This window comes from Centrocercus urophasianus, unplaced genomic scaffold, assembly GCF_019232065.1.
Source record: "Centrocercus urophasianus isolate 14NV4802_14NV808 unplaced genomic scaffold, USGS_Curo_1.0 seq_28, whole genome shotgun sequence".
In the NCBI taxonomy this organism is placed as follows: domain Eukaryota; kingdom Metazoa; phylum Chordata; class Aves; order Galliformes; family Phasianidae; genus Centrocercus; species Centrocercus urophasianus.
The window spans coordinates 10748609-10771032 of record NW_024884844.1 but is presented as its reverse complement, the minus strand read 5'-3'; the positions used below and the strand labels follow the sequence as shown (position 1 = coordinate 10771032).

The 22424-nt window shown below is 37.1% G+C and overlaps 1 protein-coding gene across 5 annotated transcripts in view; it reads right to left on the bottom strand.

The window, feature by feature from the left end:
* Positions 1-22424, bottom strand: part of ARHGAP15 (Rho GTPase activating protein 15) — a 318826-nt gene that overhangs the window by 148475 nt on the left and 147927 nt on the right. For all 5 annotated transcript variants that reach the window (XM_042827045.1, XM_042827047.1, XM_042827046.1 and 2 more), the window contains 2 exons: positions 9254-9352; positions 7217-7343 (listed from right to left, as the gene is read on the bottom strand). In XM_042827045.1, the coding sequence (XP_042682979.1) occupies positions 7217-7343; positions 9254-9352 (226 nt within the window). The remainder of the gene's footprint in view (positions 1-7216; positions 7344-9253; positions 9353-22424) is intronic.

The window sequence follows — 22424 nt, the reverse complement described above, 5'->3', positions numbered from 1 at the left end:
CCTGATTTATGATGTCTCTAATTGAGCTTAAATTAGACTTTTATAACCTAAAAACCTCCTTACTTCTGTCATATTCCTGCCAGAGTACCAGGAGGATTGCATCTGGACTAGTTATAAATAGCAGTGAAACCTCAGAATACAATGTAGCCTGAGAGTCATTTTTCTGGCTTCAAACTTGCAATCAGGGTAGTCATTGCAACACTTACACCAAGAAGTATCAGAATTAGGTTAGCAAGAGTGACACAAAGTTGTACCGTCTCTCCCTTCCCAAAGCTCAGCTGGTCCTTGCACATCAAAAGAATTGACCTAGGTTGCAGAACATAGAAGGACCAAACTGCTCAACATCCAGTACCTGCAACACTGATGTGCTGATCATGATTTCTTCATGATTGCTATTTCTTTGTGATTTCCAAAATGTAGCTGTCTTAAATACTGAGTCAGAACATGTAGCTCACTACAAAAGATCACAAGTAATCATTACTACAAAGAATCTATTTGCCCCTACATCAAATTTATCTTGCGTGCACTCAGAAGGGTCTGTTTTGTTAAGAAAAATATAAGGTGTCTCTCTCTTCTTTGGAACAAAGAAGAAATATGGATTTGCAACTCTTTTTTTTTCTTTGTTTAAACTTAAGTCTTTCAGCAGTGTTTTGAACAAACCTAAAGAGATTTTAAGACAGACATTTTGTATTATAACATTCCCACGGGTCATATGCATGATTGTCTTTACTAAAGCTCCTTTCAGTCCCAGTTGAATAAATATGCATTTTATTTCACTAATCTTGAAACAACAGGAATAACGTTTACCCAGGTCTTTTATACCTCAGAGAACAAAACAAATACTACAAATCTTTAGAGAGAAAGGATATACAAAAGGGCTTGAGGTGAATGTTTCAAAGCAAATACTCTTTAAATGATGTGCAAATTATTTCAGCACTTGAACATGATTTATGAAAGGGGATTAGTCCACTGAAACAAGAACCTGGTTTAAACTGTTGGGTTTCAAAGTCAAAGATGAGAAGTGTTTGCTGGAAAAGGCAGAAGAAACCGGATAGTAATCTACAGTGAGCATTTCTGACAGATTCTCTTCAACTAACTCAATCTTCCATTAGCTATCACTGTCATTCATACTTAACTGTGCTGGACAGTATAAAATACCTTCTTTTATGATATAATTCTCCATAAAAAATGAAGTATGCAATAGTGGTAATTAAGTAATAATGAGGTAATTAATAACTCAGCGTCTAGCTCTCTATTTACTAGCAGGCCCCATAAGTGTGCACAAGGAATATGAAACAATTAACAATTACCCAAGCTCAGAGAGATAACTTTTACAGAGTTGTGTGTCAGTGAGCAGACCAATGAGTCACAGGTTACATCTATAATAATATATTATATTCTGTTGTAATATTCCCACATACTCTTCACATAATGGGTAAGAGCTACTCTTAAGTACTATAAAAATGATCACTTTTATGTAATTGTAAAGATTAATAAGTGAGCTAACTTCTCATGGTTCTATAATGACCCTGCTGTTCTAGTAGGTAAAGGAAAATTTAATGATCCTGCTCAGATATGATTAATATCTAACTTTTTCCTGACTAAAAATCTGGACTTGGTTCAATAACAATGAATTAAGTGAACACGTACCGATTTCCCTGCCAAACGTTTAGATGGAATTTGGTTATGCCCAATTTAAAAATATGCTTTTTCAACCCAAATAGTAATCTCTGGAAGGATTTTGGAAAGTGGAGTAGAAATAAAACAAAGAAATAAAGAAACATGAAATAGTAATTGATGGAAAATGAGTATTCAAATTTGGGAAAAGTTCATATTTCTATGAAAACTAGTCACAGTCAATTGTAATTTAGACTGTGACATAATCTCCTATTTTCAGCAATAGTAACACAACTTGTTTCTGAATTTGGCATGCTTTGTTTCCAAAATACAAATATTACTGTATTTTTGTTGCTGAATCAGTATTTCTTAAGCTTTAAGAAAACGTTATGCCTATAGTAAATGCTGCAGGAAAGCCTGAGAGTAAAAATAAGTGAAAAAATAAGTTTAGCCCTTCTAGTCCTTATAAACATCCCCACACCTCCTAAAACAGTGTGTTGCTTTTTTTTTTTTTTCTGTGATTCTGTGATTCAGTACCTGGAGATGACTGCAGTTCTGTTGATGCAATAAAAATAAATGCTAAATACAGGCTGAAGAGTGACAAAAATAACAACACAGTAGAAACTGCATATTTGCATACAGTTTGAGTGTTGCTTTCTATTTTAGTTGCTGTCGATAATGCAGACCTAAAATGCATTGCTACTTTATATTTGTTGGTTTTATTAAACATAATAAATGTGACCATACCTAATGTTGCCACCGTAAATTAATAAGACGCCCTAAATGGCATCTATTTGTCTTTGAACTTTGTATCTACATAAAATGGGCTGGGAAAGGGAAGAGACATAAAGGGTTAAAGCTTTGAAGAACTTCTCTGTTTCTTTTCTCAAGTCCACTAAAAAAAAAAAAAAAAAAAATGTTTTCTGTTTTTTGTGTTGTTTGCTTTATTGTGGGTTTTGCTGCTGATACACTTTTCCGCTCATATTGTAGTCTTAGTTATTTAATAAACTGCATTCAGAGATGATTCAGGATATGTTAGCTATTATTTAAGAATATTTACACGGTATGCTGCAAGTTTCAAAATTCAGCTTTCTGAAGCAAATGAAAAGAGACTAAATGAGTAAAGTAACTTTAGGTAATTTTAGAGCACACGTAGCCCTCGGCTAAATAACAGGTACTGGGTGCCTGCCTTTAATCTTTTAAGAAATCAAAGCAGATTTCAGAGACCAAATTATTTTCCAGCAAATACCTCTGAGTGCAAAACAAAATCATGATCCAGAATATTACTATATTTTCTTTTATTATGAAAAAGATGCAGGGAGGCATATTCTTTTGCAATTGTTCTATGGGGAGGCATACGAGCACTGCAGCAGCCTTGCCCTTTGGCACTCAAAAGGCCCATGGCTCCCAGTTGAAAGTTCAAGAGGAATACAGGTAAGCAAAATATCATTATTTGAGTTGGCCAGTGGCCAGAATGGCTAACACCCCAATCCTAACGAAGAAGGGAAAAGAATCCCAAGCCTGCTGTTTAATATGCATGACATGTCGGCTCTGCAGTCAACTTTTCCTTCCACCCCCTGCTTTTGTCCGCTTTTTCCACCTGTTGCAACTTGTCCTTACCCAGGCTGAGAGCTTGCCAAGGCAGGAATTTTCTTACTTCACTGTCGCATTGTGTCTGGCACAATGATGCCATGATCCCCGACTACTCCTATTGAGACTCCAAAGACATCATGAATAATGCTGGCACTGTGCAGCTCATCAAGACTTCCCTTTTCACAAATACATTAAATAGCATATATATACATATACAAATAAAATCTTGATGCTACAATTGTGCCTCTCCAAGCTAGAATTCAAATATGAAGAAGAGTTTTACAGGATCTGTCTCGTGGTTGCATGACTAACCACCAGATTTTCAGTAAAGTGTTCTTGAAGATAAGAAAAATATGCGAGTAGAAACAATAAAAATAATGCAATTCAATCTTATCAATTCAGGCAGTTCCAGCTTTTATGTGGCAAACAAGGAGATCAAATTGCATTTATCTAATATCACAGATTTTTTAAATGTCTAAAATATTTAATTATTTTGCTTTGGCAACCCAAAGCTGAGGAACAGATTACTGTTCCCACTACATAAGGAAATAACTGACAACAATTAGTATTTATTCTTGTTGCTTTTGTAGTAAAAATAGAATTCCATCACTTTCAAGGAAACCTAAAATATTAATAAGAATGTGATGAACTGAGTAAATGTGACGCCATAAGGAAATGATGGAGAACAGGTTGGAAATACAGTGCTTTGGGAATGTATTGCATTATCAAGTTTGTGATTGTGCATTTTGACAAGAGCCGCCCTCAGATTGATACAGTAGCCAAAGGGCACTCTTCCTCCTGCAAAGCTGTTTGTTTCCATCTAGAAAAGGGGGAGTGGAAGGGGATTGATCCCCTCTGACAATCGATAGTGACTCAAGCCCAGGCTCTTCCACAAGAGGTCACTCCTGAGTGGCAAAATTCACTGAAAATGGCCAAAATGTGAACCAGACAGTGACCACGGAGAGAAAAACAGCACTAAGTACAATAGCATTGTTTTACCACCTACAATTTGACTACTGTGGCAGCTCCTATAATCCATACATGCAGTAAGGTCTATTGGTTTTCGTATACCTACACAGTTTCTGGGATCCTTGTGATGCATAGACACATTCCCTATGTACCTAATCCTGTGCTCTGTCATGTGTGGTACAAAATTAACATGGCAGGCTACTCATCAGGAGACCATACTACAATTGGCATTAATTAAGAGGGGTTTTGGCTGCCTAAGAAAAACCTAGAGTCTGAATGACACAAAATTACTTGGAAATTATGAGATCTACCACTAATTTTAAAAGCTGACCAGAAAAAGACTTGTTCACATGGAAAGGAGAAGTAGAGAAAGCACATTTCTTGAACCAAATGCACATATTTTCTAATAGCAGAGATTGCTAGGTGAAAAACATGCTTTCCTGACCAAACATTCTCTGCATAAATTAAACGAGTGAAATAGTTGGTAGCATCAAATAAATAGCAGTCTCTTTACATGTATTTAAGAGTGGGATCATAGATTTACATATTTTGGTAACAGTCCCCAAGGCCATACTCGGTTATTTTTCAGCTCAAGAAAGCTTCAATTAAAATACAAGTTCAATCCACACTGGATGAGAAGCCACTGAAAAGCTGTATGATCAAGAGGACAGACATTGTGTGAACTTTGGAAATTGAGTCTGGCAGTTTAAGCCTAATTTTCAATGAAATTTGTGTCTACAAGTCAAAAAGCGTAACTGAAAATTACCATTTGTCCTTGTAGTGTGAGCAGAAGCAATTAGGATTATACAGAAAGCCCAAATTCTGTCTACTTGGTCTCTAGGAACAGCCTCCACAGTTTTAAATTAAAGAGAAAATTCATTTGATCACTTTGAGAGGAATATACCTGTCCTTTATATATTTGTGCTGCTAAAAAGATCAATGCCACAACAGTACTTACTCAAAAACTGGATTATTATTATTATTATTATTTTTTGGCAACCCTTAAAATGCGAAGAAGGAAAATACAAATGAATGAAGCATCTGAATATTTCATAAAAGATCACTGGGGGTCAAAGTAGCCTTCTAGTAGGCATCAGTTGCTTGTTTTCCATGTAAAACTGGAGGTGTTTTAAGCCATCTTTAAAAAATTTCCTTTGTTTGGATTCGACATTGGCAGCAGACAATAATAAGAGAGTACTATAAAACTACAGAATCGTTAAACTTTGCAAGAACTTTATAAACACACTTGCAGATATTGCACATATCTTCTCTGTGCTCTGCAGTCAAACTGGACAATGAAACGACCACCTGTTAACTGCTAACAATGTGTCATTACCAGTTCTCATGCCTTTTTAAAGCAATTTTGGCTCTAGCTGCTGATAATTCTGGCTACGATACTTGTGTGAACATTAAGGGCACAGAAAGCCAAAGGCAGAAAACTGACAATACAGTTTGTGCTTAGACTACTAATAAGTAAGTGAATAATATGATTTTTCTAATTCCACATAATTACTAGATCTCAAGGGGCCAAAAAAGTTCTGAATACATATTTTAGAAGCAATTCAAGCTGCAGTGTTTAGATCCCAGCTTTGATTCACAGCAGATATTTTCACGATTTTTAATAGTTTAAATAGCCTTGAACAAAACGAAGGTTACTCACAATTCTCTAAGGTTTGAAAAGAAATGTAGAATAAGTCCATGACACTGCTCGCGTTCACTTTTTCTGTTTTGTTTGACAAATTATCAGTCAAAGATACGTGAGAAATCAAAATAAATAAGTGAAATTTTTCTGAGTGCTGAGACAATTTATGGGTGCTTTGCTATTAGCTGCAATGAGAGCAGAATCAGGCCCTCCAAACTTACCGTGCTCTCTGTCTCATTTTTTCTCCTTCTGAGAAATGCAATGTTATACACACAGCACAAAGGCACTGGGACATTTTTTTTTACAAATACACCCAGACTACTTTATATTTTATAACTGAAAGAAAAATCTTTAAAAATATATTAAAAAATATATCTATAAAAAATCTCTGAGATGGTAAGAAAACAACAACAAAAAGCTTTGGTCTGCAAAAAGAGACTATTTAATGAATCTCAGTATTTGTGTTTGTGGGAGCGCATGCATGTGTGCATATATTTATGAATATGTGGATAATTATCATTAAAAATAGCGATGCCGGGTCCTTTTATTGTAACTCTTTTCCTAACATCTCAGGCTTTGATCCTGCACTGAAATGCGTGCAGGCAAATTCCCGCACAGACCGTCAGCACCTATAGGTATCTCGGAGCAGCACGCGGGGCTAAAGCTGTCACGGTGCTTACATTAGCAGCACCATGCGGCTCCTGCCAAACAAAGAAGGAAAACAAAGATTTGGGAGAGGGGGTGACATTTTAAAAAGCTCAGTGGGAGATTTGGGGTCACCCCCAGCTCCTGCTGCCCCCAGTACCACAAACGTCTCAACACGAACTGGAAGAGGAAAGTCTCAGTGGGCTGAAGCCCACCCCTTACCGGCTTTAGATCACTTTCTTTTGTAATCTTATCAATAAAAATCCACCTTGATCCCTGAAATTTACTTTCCATACAATTACAGAACCATCCCTGAATGACGGCTAGAGAGGAAATGCCAGGTCTTTCAGCAATGCAGTGTATAAAATATATAACAGACAAAATTACTCTAGCAATTTGAGGTATTTTACTAAAATGGAAACAAAGCAACTGCAATAGACCATTAGCATAGGACTCATGTTGCTTATTTTTAAAAATAAATGGCTTGAATAAATGTCTTCTAAACAAATTTATTTCGTTTAGGAGGGAATGTCACCCTTTAAAAATGTGGAGCTAGTAACTGTCCTTACTTAAATGCAAGTTATGTATATCAGCCCAGAACACATTCAGCTTTACAATTCTCAGTGATCTTCCTTACATTCTGCATGTAATAAAAATTATCTTACCCTTTAATGGTGTATTTATTTTACAAAGGGGAAACAGAAGGAAAAAAAGAAAAAGAAAAAAAAAACAGAAAGAAAAATGTCTTACTTAAAGATTTTCTGTGTTCAGGCTTTGATTCTTTGGATTCAGTGTCTAATCTATTCAGTAATTCAGTGCTGGAGGATCTGCTGAGTTTGAACTCCAAATTTCTCGATGTACAACTCCGTTCTTTTGGCTGGGGAAAGAAAATGTATATTTATATCTATGCGTGCTTCTAATAAAATTATTATTTGTATGAATGCAGCAGGAGATTGCAGAATGCCAGCACAGAATAAGGAGCTAATAGACACAGCAAGTGATGTAGTGAGTATATTATTTAAGGGAAGTGTAATGCAAAATTTTTCATATAGCAAAGCTTTTATGCCCCAACAGACTGATCTTAATTTCTGAGATAAATTCCCATTTAAGTAAGGAAAACAAAAGGCCTGCTTCCTTAGGCCTTAGAGACCAAAATGATTTCCACATTGTAGGCTATTTCCAAATTATTGTGGAGAGGAAGGTTGTTAAAGTAGCCTTTCTTTTATTTTAGATATTCACAGTAAATGTTCTTTCAAACACAATTGTTACAAACATCTGTACAGATTTGGGTTAAACTCTGCTGGTACAAGCTTAGGGAAGAGCAGGGCTCTTTTTCTGCTACTCTAATTGTTAGGGACAAGTAGTGGTCCCAGTGTTTGTCACAATCAGGAAAAAAAGGAGGAAGACAATTTTTTTTTGGCTAATTGCACATCTCCCCCCATTTTGCATGGTCAGGTGAGATCTGCTGCCTTGATGGCTGGGAAGGTTTTAAAACTAGAACAAATGTAATGGGTGAAACTGGTGCAATGGTTGGTTACCCTGCACATAGCAGGGGGCTTGAAACTAGATGATTATTGTGGTCCTTTTCAACCCAGGTCATTCTACGATTCCATGAAACCTCCAGTGAGTGCTTTGGGTGGCATCCTGTCCTGGGCATGCAGCAATGGGACAAGCCCTGCCCTCCTGTACCATCACTTTGCTATATGTTGCTGTGGCTCACCGTGTGATCTGAGCTGCCAAAGCCATTATTTTACCTCTTTGCAGAGCAGCACTGAAACAATAGTTGAGTCTATTAGATGCTTAGCTGAGTAGCACACACACAAAAAAAGAAAGTCTCTACGGTAAACTCCACCCCAAAATCTTCAGTGGGATATCAATATCCTTGCATAGCCAATGAAATGCGCACTATGAAGACATACATCATCAGATCAAACTTTTCTTGGCTGATTATAGCCTCAGGGTAATAGAATGTTTGCAGCTCTTTAAGGGAACAGTAGCCCTGCTCAGGTTAACCCTTTCCAAGAGACTGACTGTGCCCTCTCTGCCAATTCCATTTCAGAAAAAAAAAAAAAAAAAAAAAAAAAAACCCTTTGAAAAATGCAATAAATTGGGGTAATTTTCTCTCGTCACATTCTGCAGTGAACAAGGGAAGTCAATGCTCCCCCCACCCCACAAAAGTATGTTCTTGGAGCAGGCAGAGAAGGCCATCATTTGGAATTTGTACTGAGAGTGGCAAAAAGAGAAAGAAAAAGCTACAGCTGAATCTGGTTTGGTAATTAAAAAGTGTTTTAATAAAACGCAGCCCTGCTTACTTCTCGTAGAAAAAAACCCAGCTTTCCTAGGAGAATAACAGCAATCAGTTACAAAGGAATATTATTTGCTAGTGTTATTCTTGTGAATAAGTAATACAAAAATTCATAAAAGGATCAAATGTAGTAATAGTTCTATTGAAGATTATATACTGTAGGCTCCATAAACAGAAAATGCAAAAATTCATTAGTTATTAAGTGCTTGTGTGCTTTTACAACCCTCAGCAAACCATCGTCCTTGTTATTTCAGAGAAATAAATGTAGCGTTGCATTTCCAGGCAAGATTCAAATGACATTTTAGTTCAACAACCTTGTTTATCTGGCATTTTTCAGAAGATTTGCATATTTTTGTACCCTTCAGATAAAGGAATGTCTAGCTAGTTGCTAGCTGCCTGAAACCTGCAGAGATGCCTAAGCAAATGAAGTTGAAATTGCTACATCTTAATTAATAAAGGTAACAGCCAAAACAAATACATACCAATCTGTCAATTGCATTTTTGATAGCATGGAACCAATCCAATATGAGAAAGTCGATATCCGACTGGAGGAGGAACTCATTTCCTGACACTGTCGTGATCTGGGGAAGAGCATGGATGGTGACAGGTAAGTGAAGTGCACAGGACAGATCATTTTCTGCCATTATCTCTGCTACATACCCAAATGCTTCCCTTTGTATCAATAATTATCTCCCAGAGTTACCAAGGAGTTTTGAACCTCTGTCTGAAAGCTGTTTAGTATATGTCACAACAAACGAGATATTGTCTCAGCATTGCAACCACCATACACAAATAGTGCAAAAATAATGATAATGTGACAAAAAGTTAAGAAAAGCCAGGGAACTCAACACGACAGACAGCTCAGATGTAAATCAAAGCATCCTGAAAAGAAATGAATTCAAAGTGAGAATTAATTCCTGTTATTTTCACTTTGCATTTCAATTCTGGTTTTATTTTTATATCTGATTTGTCTATCCTCGATTTTACACATTTCCTGTATACCTGTGATCCCAGAGTCCATTTCCAAGCATTTTGGTCAATTTAATAGTCACTTTTTGTTCACATAAAGAAAACTGCTATCAAAGATGGCTGTGGCAAAGTAATTAGGAGCCCACTTACCAGAGGAAAAATCCTCAGTTTGTCTAAATAGAAGTGTATTTACATTTTTGACCCCCCACTCTGGGGATATTTATCAAAAGAATATTCACTCCCCTGATAACACTGTTTCACTGCCTAACAATATTTGGTGCAAATATGCATGCACATTCTGCTGGTCTGAACTTCTGAAAACCACCATGAAAATAATGATTAATCGCTGTCACACATACATACATATATTGAAATGAGTTTTTGCAAAAAAAAAAACAGATCTCTAGATTATTTTACAAAACAAGTTAAAAGAACCGTTATACAGATAGCAAAACTGAGTCAGGGAGCTGCAGCATAGCACACATGGATGCAGGGTAAAGTAGCTCTCCCTATTTGCAGATCAGTTAGCATCTTCCACCGTGGTTAGCATGATGCAGGAAGGATCTCACCCTGTGCCTGCTCCAAAACAGCTCAGAGCCCACCAACCAAAGCTTCATTATTATTATTAGTATTACTGCTGTGAAGAGATGCCTGTGCAAAACTAGGTAGCATCCAAACTGCACACTCAAGTTACAGTGGTTTGGGACGCACTCTTAGTCCTTACAACAGCTGCTCATCGGGGTGTGGTATTTCTCAGATCCAAAACCTGTTTGGCTTTTTCTCAGGGAATGGCTGAACACAGAGGTTTCCCTCCGAGCAGAGTGTGAGGAAAAGCAGAACAGAGCTGCTAAGACCTGGCGCAGCCTATTAAATCTGGTGACCTGAAGTGCTACTGTTTCGCTGCATCCGCTCATGTCAAGAGTCTTTCCTAAAGAATAAAGAAACAAACCAGCTCAGATGGTCCCCACATCTTTCTTAAAACTGAAATACTACCAGGGGAAAATTAAAAAAAAAAAAAAAAAACAACAAAAAAAAAAAAAAAACCAGCTTATTTTATTAATTGTTCTATAACCCTCCTGTTATTGAGGAAATGCCTGTAAGGAAGGTTTCCAAAGTCATCAGCATTAAGGAAAATCCCATCAGCGCAGCTCCAGTGGAGACATCCTGTGAGAGTGCTGAAGAGAATGTGGGAATGGGCTCCCAGCGCGGGTTGGGAGCCTGCCCGCCTGCCTGCAGATGTTCCCAGCCCCAGCCAGCCCCACACCAGCCCTTCAGGAGCAGACCTCCAGCCTCTCTATTGTTCACGGCGCGCAGGGAGAGCTAGTAGCTGGGGACATTGGAATCCCGTCATTAGTCCTCCGCCGCGGTGCTAACTGCTGCTCATGTGCTATCCATTCTCTTTATCCCAACAAACAAACAAACAAACAAAAAAAGCCCAAATTCAACTTAAGGTAAGCAGTTAAAAGAGATGGCCTCCAGGTTTGCGTCCAGTTCACGCTGCAAGTTTTGGGATCAAAATGCATTACATTTTATCACCTTTAATGTATACATGCAGATATGGATTAGACTAAACACAGGCAACAATTCAATCCGATGCCTCTCTCCCAGCATAAACAAATCATTATTAAAATTATAAAATGGAATAACAGTTTCAAAGTAAGAGCAACATATATAATTAGATTTACTGTATTTTGATGGCTTAAAAGGGACACGACGTAGTTCAGACTCCCGTTCAGTAAATTCAGGATGCATGAAAATACAAGTATTCAGCACTGCATAAACATTTGTACTGCATGATATGCAAAAGAGACACTCCATTGCTAACAAGACCAAAGTAAACTACATGTATAAAGTTTCTTTGTCTGAATGTGTTATTCTGATAATCATATATTATCGATGTTTTAGGAGCAAATCTGTAAAAACAGATCATAGTATTGAGGGAAGAGAATTCATTTAAAATATACTTTCCGTAAGATACAGTTCAAGTTCTTTTCTTTCTTTCCTCAGACTAATCTTCAGAGCAACTAGACAGTTTCAAGAAGACTGCTACTGCTCTCTACAGTTTAAATGCATCCACTCCTTAATTACAGTCAGTAATTGACTTTGTTCTGCTCCATTCCAGTCATTCACAGGAAAGCAGTTCCAAAGGCTTTGGCTGGTAAATCCCATTTAACGTGCAGGTTTCCTATCCTACTTTTATATATTACCTCCTTAGGATTTCTGATAAATGGTTCTTGGAAGGGATTGCTAAACCATATTTGCACTTTGAACAATCGAATTTTCAACACCCTTGGGAAAAGACATCAGTAAAGAATACTAGCTTTGAGTAAACCTTGTGATTGAACAATTTATGATCACAGCCCTAAACGATGTATAACTAACAACAAGCATAAATTGCTCCATATTAAGGCATGCTAACACACCGTCCTTGTACTAGGCACTGCTGACGTAAACAGGGACTGGAGAGAAAATGAAAGAGAAACCTTAAAAAAAAAGAAGAGAAAAAAAAAAAGAAAAAACGTTCTAGTTGCCAGCCTCCATTGTGTTTTGAGGTGCTTTGATTTTTTTTAAATATATCTTGAAATCCTTCTCCATCATTTTTGCAAAGGCTCCAGTCTGGAATTAGCAAGGCCTTACCAAGCAGAACTGTGAGGCTATTGTCAGCAATAAATACCCACAAGAATGACAACCTGCATCAGCCCTCTTGTTTTCCAACAGTGTGTCCTTCAAGTTGCTTATAATGGAGCCAAGGCTCCCAAAGTCCTTTCTTGCTATAGTACCTTGGAAAAATCCCTTCTCAGGCTGAGTTCTTCATCAAGAACAGTTTTGCAACTGCAGTCCTACTGCTCAGTACTGATGATTTGAACGCACTGTCTCACTGCAGGTAAATGCATGTTAAATTTGGTGTGCTGCTGGGCTGCCAACAAAGTGTGGAAAGTAGAGGGCAGGTGTGAAACACCTTTTCATAATATCCTGTTGTTAGTTCATTATAGATTTCTCTTGTCATTATACACAGTTGCAAAGGGAAAAGGGTATGTCAGTATAACGCTCTGCTAAACTTGTATTCAACAAGATCCTATGTTATTAAACGAAAAGATACCCATACAGCACCAACACTATGTTTTAATAATGCCATTACCATTAAATTACATAAATACCCCGTATCTTGTCTGGGATCAGTATTTCCTAAAAATCCCACAAATCCTATGCTTTTTTGATGCTAGGTCATCCTCTGGCACATGCAATGTGCCATGCGTGGTTGTGTTTCTCTAGGACTTCCAAACTTTTACAGCTAACTCAGTTCACCTTTTAAAACTTCTCAGAGATTCCCGTCTTTCATGATATACCCACGCCAAAAGAACACAGGAGATCAAAGACACAAAAACGCCAAGGAATAAGCCCAGAAGTTTTTGGCCACAGCCTTCCTACAAATGTTGGACCAGGGACTATTGCACTGTTTTGAAAAAAATATATCCTTCATGGCATATCCCTTTGGTTCTTTACCAGTATACATTTCTTTTAGCTGCAGAATAGGGATGGAGGCAATTTTAGCAGTCATACTGATAGGCACTCTATGGAGATATGGAAAAGGGAGAAAAAAAATCACACAGCAAAACAAAAATACAAAACCGTATTATTGATTCACTCACTTCAAAGTGTGCTTATGCATCTCTGGTGACTACAACTATTATTTGCAGTGATGAACTATTTTCAGAGAATGCCGAGCACAAACTTCAATGCAGGAAGTGGAGAACTCTTTGGGGAAGAAGAAATACAGCAAAAATACTTCAGAGTCTCTCTCCTGCAGTGAATGAGCATGGAGCAAGCAGCTTGGAAAGTGTGTGTTTCACATATGGCTCATATGCAGCCACCAAGAACCCATCTCCCATTTCTTATTTCAGCCAAATACCGAAACATAACATAGTTTACTTCCTTCTGAATGCAGGACATCCTAAAAAAATCCTGGACTATTGTGGTAGTAGCTCCTTGTATAAACAATCCCATTAGTCCAGTGTTGGATTATTGGATGCTTCTAGACCGTGGAAACCCTACACTGAAGCTAAATCCAGTGCAAAATCCAGTGCAGAAAACCTAAATTTTGATGTCACCTGGGACTCCCACAGCCTGTGGTGAACTAAGTGATTTAAACTTAGATTGACAGATACCTCAGCATGCAGAAACTCAGTAAAATGTGTTCCTCTTGTTGCACTGTGCATTGGGATCGCTGCTCTTGATATATGTAGGAAGAAAGGAAATGTGAGTCGCTGGAGCATTTCTAGCTCAAAAGCTAACACTGTTCCCCCTTCCCACCGCTTCCTTCATCTCACCTTGCGTCTTACAAGCTTTTTTCTGATCATGTTAACCATCTTGATTCCCTTAAAGAAGAGGAATCTAGGCTTTGCCTCTACTTTTTTGAGATATTTTTGCAGGATGGGATCTAGCCATCCTATCCACATAACGCGGGACGTGCCACTCTCCATCTGCATGGCAACCACTAAGGCAGGGAAAAACAACAAAAGAAAAAGGGGGAAAAAAAGGAAAAAAAGAAACAAACTAGGATTTTTCTCTCTTTTTCAAAATGTTATTGAAAAAATAAGGCATATCATTAGAATATAATATAGCATGAGAATAAATACATAAAAGATAGAAACTTGTGTCCACACCCACAGCAGAAGTAGAATTAATTAAAGTTGGGAGACACTATGCTCCTTAGTGGTTTAATTATCTGGATTTGAATTAAACAGGGATAGAGATATATAAGTTTTTAAAAACATGTCAAAAGTCAAACAGCATTTCTGAAAGTTGATCTCAAATTCTTTCTTACAGATAATCCAGTCTCTTGGCCATGTTTATGCTGAATGAGTGAGCAGCAGAGGATAAATAAAATATCTCTCTCTGCTGTACTATAGTGAGCTGAGACTCTAATATTCAAGAAATGCAAATAGAAGAAAACAAAAGGATCAGTATGCGATTGCATTATATCCATGCTGCTTCATATATCCATTATACGATTCAGGCTTTTCAAGAGAGGTAGCCATGGTTATGCTCATAGTTAAATTACTTAAAGGACTCTAAGATGTTTACGACTACCAAAGAAATTTCATTATCAAGCAGATTGTCTGTCTCGTATTACAGTCTGGCTTTACCAAGCCAGCAGTCCTTTGCATGTCGAGAAAAAGTTAACACTGAAGTGAGGGAGACATATCAGCTTGGAAGAAGAGGTCTTCAACCAATGTTTCCAAAAAAAATGATATTTGTTAAAACATTTTGTGAGAAACTATCTGCCTTGTGTTCCCAATGTTGCTAGATGTTAAGTAAATATATGCTGATTGCAAAAAAAAAGTTGCTTTGGCAACTCTCTTATTAAAATGCATTTGTAACCCCCATCTGTCATGAAAGTTTTGAAAAGTTTGTTTACTTTGGATAGCCGCCTTATCCAGGGTTACCCCAGCATACAATGATAGCAGTCTTCAGAAGTTGTGTGAGGAACAAGCCACTGGGGAACCATTTTTGTTTTAATTGGCACACACAAACACTTTTCTGGTCTGTCAAAAAGATCAAGCTAATATGCATGGCGGGTGTTATATTCTCAGCTTTTGGGAGTAGTAAAGCTCCCTTTATTTAAGTAATTTAAATGATAGACTGCAAAAACTTTGCAAGTCAGAAAAATGTTTTATACTTTCTTTGGGAATATTTGTTTTAAGCAACAGAAAATGTTCTACATATCTAAAGATGTTGAACCTTATGTTATAATTACCCTGTTTCTTCTGACTCTGTAAAAATTACTGTGAAAACCGAGTATTGCAAAGAGGCAACAAACAGATCCTGTGTTTTCACAACTTCCACAATATTAGCAATTGTAAGACCAATTGCTGCCAGATGTTTACAGGAAATGTCTTCAATTGTGTAGCCTTGTGGTAACACTGACTTGCACATCCATTTTCTGGAAACCTTTGTGGGTTCATAATACCAAAGCAACCTGCTTATATGAATAACTTTATTTTTAGTGAAATCTAATGTTGTGGGTATTTACATCAATGTCTTTGAAGTGGATTCAACAGTCTGAATTCTGGGGATAAATTTCTACAAAATAACAGGATTTTTCTTTAAATGAAACTGTATTCCACCAGTGACAAACAAATATGTTTATTTTCCAGTAAATTTCTAGGGTTGAGTTTTTCCAAATACTTCTGTAGTAAAACAATGAACTTTGGGACCATTAAGAAGAAAAACATATTTGAGCTTAATGCTTCTCTTCTGCTGTGCAATAAACTCATAGTATATGTAAGTTTTTACTGAACTGCATTACTATTAGTGAAGAAAGAATTGGATCTTCTCTCTGTATTGTGAGGAAAATCACCCTCCATCTCTGCCTGTGAAAAATTTCAGAAGCAGAAGAACTGATTTATATCGTTTGTAAGGAAGACAGTGAACAGAAAGGATGTCATGATGAAAGCAGATTAAGTCCCAACAGACCAAAATTCTTTGGGTTTCAAGAGATAACACTGGAGAGTGTGTCCCCACAGGAGGAAAGGATCAATGATTTGATGGGGGTATGGGCTCACTTCCAATAATTTGAAGGAATGGGTGACCATTCTCCCTTTTTCACACAGTGGTCCAGATCTATTTCTTCTTTCGTTTACTGATGTGTGAAAGAGAACACATGTTGTTCGATGGAAAAGGAAGGAACACTCCTGACAGGCATTAAGAGAAAGTGAGGAGAAGTGCAAGTTGCCACAGATATGGGAAGCGAGAAAGATGTACCCCAAAATTGGTTACAGCTGAAAAGCAAGAGAGAATAATTAAGACACAACTCATGTCTGTGCGTAGACGATTGCGTATGTTGTCCACAGACAAAGACTTAAGGCACTGTATGAATACCTACTGCAAGCTACTTTTCTCCTTGGGGTAATATTTTACTGTTATTGCTTTTACAATCTGAAGCCATATATTACACAGCCGCATACAGAGATATTGGCAATGGTTTCTTAGAGAAGTCCCTGCCTTTCTTAGTTTTACCAGCTGGACAAGACCTTGTGATAAATGGTCCTCCTGTCCAATTTTATATGCACGTTATAACACTTTATGATATATGTGAGCAAAATTCAACATGATAAGTCCTCCTAACAAACAAAAAAAATATCAAAGGGAGAATGAATGCTCTAGTCTCAGTACAAGCAAAGATATATATTTAAAATATATATGTGCTATGTGTGAAGATTTCATTTTGTTGACTCTTATTTTAGTGAGGAATTTATTCATCGGTAGCAGAGCATTTTACAGCTATATTATTTGCAGACAGAAGCCAGTACTGGCTTTGAGGATTTCATTTACTGACACGTCTCCTATTAATAAGTGCTGAGATTGCACAATAAGAAAAAAAGATATGCTGTTATAAGTATCTCTATACTTACAGTAATGTATTTGGCCGTGATTATAAGTGTTTATAAAACATTTAAGAATCGTTCCTTGTCTACTTACACTAATGAGAACACCTGTTAACTTCAGAGCTGCACAGACTTATTTGCATTGAATTCAGGTTTTTGCACACTTTACATCACTTTTTGAAACAATTAGATGTTTACAGAGAAATATAGCTAAAAGAAGAACAGCAGCTTGAATGCCCTCCAGCCCAAGTCAATGCTAATCCTGGTTTGAGTGAAAAGCAGAAATCTGGTGAATTATAATACTGACACAAATTCAGTTAGCAGTGAGCAAAGGTGTACCTGCAAATCCTTTGATAGCAGATGTTACTTGTGGGGATTGATACCTGCTGTTGAATAAAGCATCTCTTAGAGATGAAACAAGCACTACTGAATAGGATTCTTCCTTGTTCTGCTTATTGTTTCCTTTCCATTTATTATTATTCTTTTAATTTCTTACTAAGAGCCTTTTCAGGTACAGAGAATGCAGAAATTGCAGTCATTTTTTAAAATAGCTATTTATTTTATTCACTTCCCAAAAACCAGTGCAACAACTCAAGAATCCTCCTACTGCTAGACATACAAAACACCATCTCTGTCACAGGGGGTTTTATGGCCTGGAGCAAAGAGGCAGGAGGTCCTTTTCTATGAAAACAGGTCTACTGAACGGTAAGTGTAATATCCTGCTGCTACACAACCATGCCTGCTATTGTCTAAAAACAATGTAAAACATCAAAGTTCATCCATGATCTGAACGTACACTCTGCCAGCTGTGTCAAGCTCCTGAGTGTTGCAGGCAGGAAAATAAAATGGTTATCATCCTTCCTTCCATGCAGAGAGACAATAGTGCATAACATCTTCTTTCCATCTTTATTTGTACATAAATATTAGGAAAAGATAAGCTCCAAAAAGGCTGTTGTATTCATTTAAGAAAAATAACAGCAACTTAAAATATTTCCATTACCCCCTCCCCCCCAAAGAAAGTATTTAGGGTTTCAATAGAAATTATGATGAGTGGACAATATGCACAAAAATATCCAACAACAAATATTTTCCATACATTGTAGCTATCTAGCTAAGATTTGATGACTAATGGTCTTACTAGAAAACTTTCACAGGCAATAATATACATGCAGTACTTAGCTAAGTACTGAAGAACATGGAAACTTCAAGTCCAGACTATGAGTATTTCTTAGAGCTTTGGGTTTTGTCTGTCATGTCACTTAATATAATAAGTAACACAGCATAGATAGCATGGAGATCCTGTTTCATTTAAAGAATAACATCTTCTAATTTCATTAATTAGAAATTCTTGTAATCCATAAAATTGACACTGCATATCTCCATATTCTCGTGACAGTTTTAAACAAGTGTTCCACTGGTAGAGAATTCTGGATCTTCTTTATTTATTCTAGACCTGAGCTCGCAGCAATGAAAATACAGTGGCCTTTAAAATTATATGCTGCTTTAAGAAGTAGAGTAGTAATGAAAAATGGTTAATCAAAATGTTATTTAAAAATATCACATAGCCAAAATATCAAATTATCTTTTCACAATAGGTGTCAAAGGGGCTCTTCTAGGAAAAGAGGTTACAGTTCAGATCTCAGTGAGTTTTGTACACCAGCTGAATTTATTTATCTAGCAGTAACTACTGAATTATTTGACTATGTGGTTCATGAACATGCCAACCTACACTGATCAATTTTGTAATGCACTGTTTTTTAATAAATACACACGGAATTAGAAAAAAGCAATAAGAGATATGTACTGTCTAAGTCGTTGAGTTACTGGCATGCACCAGGATACGTCAAATGCCAAACACTGCAAGGCCTATATAGTATTTTTTAAATGTCTGATTTTTAAGTATCTGAAATTTCTGACTAACATAGCCTTTTCTCAAGTATTAGATCATGATGTACACTTTGACATCTGTCAGTCAAACTTCTGGCTAACACACTGGACAATCTGGAGGGACACACCAGAATGTGATGTGTCATGCAGAAAAATTGAAAAATTCTATTTTTTCCAAAATAAAAATCACAGCTTTTAGTTTTAAATAGAGAGAATGATTGCAAAATATTTGGCCATCTAGACTGTAAAGATTGAGGTTGGATAATCAATAATGTTTGTTGTTGAATTACCCACTGATAACAAGTAATTTCCTGCTATTCGTGAAGGGAGTTGGGAAGCAGTTTTTTGGGAATTTGGCAGACTCTCTCCCTCTTTTCTAAATATGTGTCTGAAAGCCTGGTATGCTTCTCTATCACAAGCTTTGGGATGATGCAGTATAGCCAAATGGAGGTTTGGGGTGACAGCTCTTTCAGGAACTTAGGAATCTAAATATAAAGAGATGCTAAAAATATACCAAATTACCAGGCAGATAAATGGCTGAGTATTAGGGTTTTGAGTCCTCCATAATCATAATACCATATATCTGGAGTCTTGCAACACCGTGACTGTTGCTCAGCTTCTTGTCACTAATAAATGTACAGTACACGTGACAGGGAAATAAACAGAGTGTTTTAAAACACATTCCAGCCTTCTTGTCCAAAGATGTCATCATTGCATATTAATTCAAGCCCTGTGCATGTGCCAGGAGATTCATGCTTATCCAGCACATGAACTGGAGACAAAGAAGTTCCATGACCAGAGTATCTCCACATAGGCCCTGATCCCTGTGGGCTCTGCCCTTCTCATCACCTTATTATAGGCACCATATGCACTATCAGTATCATCAAAGTGAGTGGCAACTAAAAAGTAACATCCAGCTATTAAGATATATTTTAAACTGCCAGGTAAAATGGAAAATCTTAAGCAAAATGGAATTTCAAATTTTAGCTTCTGAAAGAGTTAGGGATTTTTAAATTTTTTATTTTATTTTATTTATTACAGTGCTGCATATGACCTAGTCCTTATGCCACTCCCCAGCCACTAAAACAATTCAGAATGTTGAGATTCACAAATGAAAGGAAGAAGCCACTTCACAGGGATTTGGGGCACTTGCTCATCAGACCATTGCTGGAAGAGCTGACTCTATCACTCATGACTATGAGCAGAGATGTGTAAGCAAGAACTATAAACAGAACCAATTACATTAACATTTCCAAACACTTTCAAGAATAAGACTAAAAGGTTTTGTTTGTTTTGCAAAACCGTGATCCTCTATGCTAATAAGACTAAAATTTGATTAAAAGAATAACATTCAAAGCCAAACCTGGCAGTACAGTTTCTTATGTGCTTTTCTTTCATCTTCTGGAACACAGCAGCCCTGATTCAGCAAGGTACTTCATTAAGCAACATGCAACTTCCAGAATACAAGCACTTGCACTGTTTTCAGTCACAAGACTGAAATGAGTAAATCAGTCAGAACAAAAATAGCAGAAAAGTTATATTTATTCACACAGTGAATATTTCAAGGAACAAAAGACATGTTAGCGACAGGCAGTAAGAGCTGCATGTAAATTAACAGCAGAACCACAAGAAACACAATTAGTTGTCCCTTATAAACCTCACAGCTAAAGAAGCTATATCATTCTAGCCCTACTGGGTGAAGAGAATGGATTATTAAGATACAGCAAAACCAACAAAAATCCCACCTCATGGGAAAATGATGTTCTTTGCTGTTATACGCAAAACCAAACTGGTAATTTTATCGTAGAATTATAGAACCATAAATGTTCGAAAATAACACTCAGTTCACCTACTCTGGCCATCAACTCAACCCCACCATGCCCACTGACCACATCCCTCAGTGCCACATCTCCACAGTTCTTGGACACCTCCAGGGATGAGGACTCCACCATTTCCCTGGGCAGCTGTGCCCATTTCTTTCAGAAGCAAAAACAAACAAACAAACAAGCAACTACTTGAAGAATACAGTATCAGAAAAAGAACATGATTTTTATTTATCTCTGGTTATTTTAACCAAGACACTGTCACATCAGCATGAAAAACTAAGAGAAAGGTAATAACTTAGAAATAGGACCTAGTCTTCAGCTAAACTTAGTTGCCTGTCTTTCCCATAGATCATTAATTCCCTTCTGAGAATGGATGAACTTATTCCCTATCACAGCCAAGCTCCCAGTGTATAAGATTAACTATAAGTCACTCATTTAGAAGAAGACTTTAGAATTAAGCCATGAATAAGATATTGTCAGAACTTGAGAATTAAAAAACAAACAAAAAAAACCCCAAACCAAAACAACAAAAAAAAACCTGAGAGTTCAGGGTTTTAGAAATTCAGTTATACCATTTCACCTCTTACCTAGATGCAAAGACACGCAAACACAAACAAGGTGGTGCAGTGCACAGAAATACACCAGATCTGAATAAACAAGCGAGAAATGTTAGAAAAGGTGAATATTTATCAAAATTCTCACGTAACAAAGAAAGAGCGCTGATAGCTCTACACTACTTAGGAAAGCTGCTGTTATCTCGGGAGTGAACAGGATTCCATTTTCACGCTTAAATCTGAATGATAACTCATTGCCGTTTTTCACTGCTTTAGCTCGATGACAGGTCATTCACCTCACTACTGTCATGCATTACAAAAATTAGCAACCAAGAAAATGAATCTAGATCGTTTCATTCTTTTGAACTCGCTCGTTTGCCTCTATGCTCTGTTTCCTACTGAAAACCCCCTCCGTGCATCTCTGCACCAACTTTGCAGCCGACACGGAGCAAGAGACGGAGAACCCTGCGAATTTTCCCAATGTATCAGACTTACAGAAACACCTGTGCTAAATAACTTTGTGCTGAGCTACTGTGAAAAGCTGCAGTGTTAAATAGCAATCACAGTTTCTTATTTTTCACTGCATTGGTTACTCTCCCGCAAGAATCCTCGGAGCTGTTGTACAGAGCCTAAATGGTACCCATTTTAAACTCACTGCCTTTCTGCTTTTGTACAATGCTAAAGTCACAAATTTCTTTATTTATCTGGAAGTGTCATTATATCAATAGAAAGGGAGTTGAGCAATGCCTTTTGAGTTGGAAAAAGATCTGTTTATAAATGCCTTCCATTCCTGAATAGAAACCATTCGTTCACTGACCACTATAGGAAGATGAGATGGGTTGAGGAAAATCCTTTAACACGTTTGATTTAATGTATTATTGAAAATGTTATTTGTCCCAATGTTTAATGTCAAAGTCCCAAGTACTTTATGTACAGACCAAACTACTGCAAAAATTTACAAACATACAAAGTCTCAGTTGATCCTTATTTAGGACTGTAGACCTTACGTGTATAAAAGCTCTGCTTTCC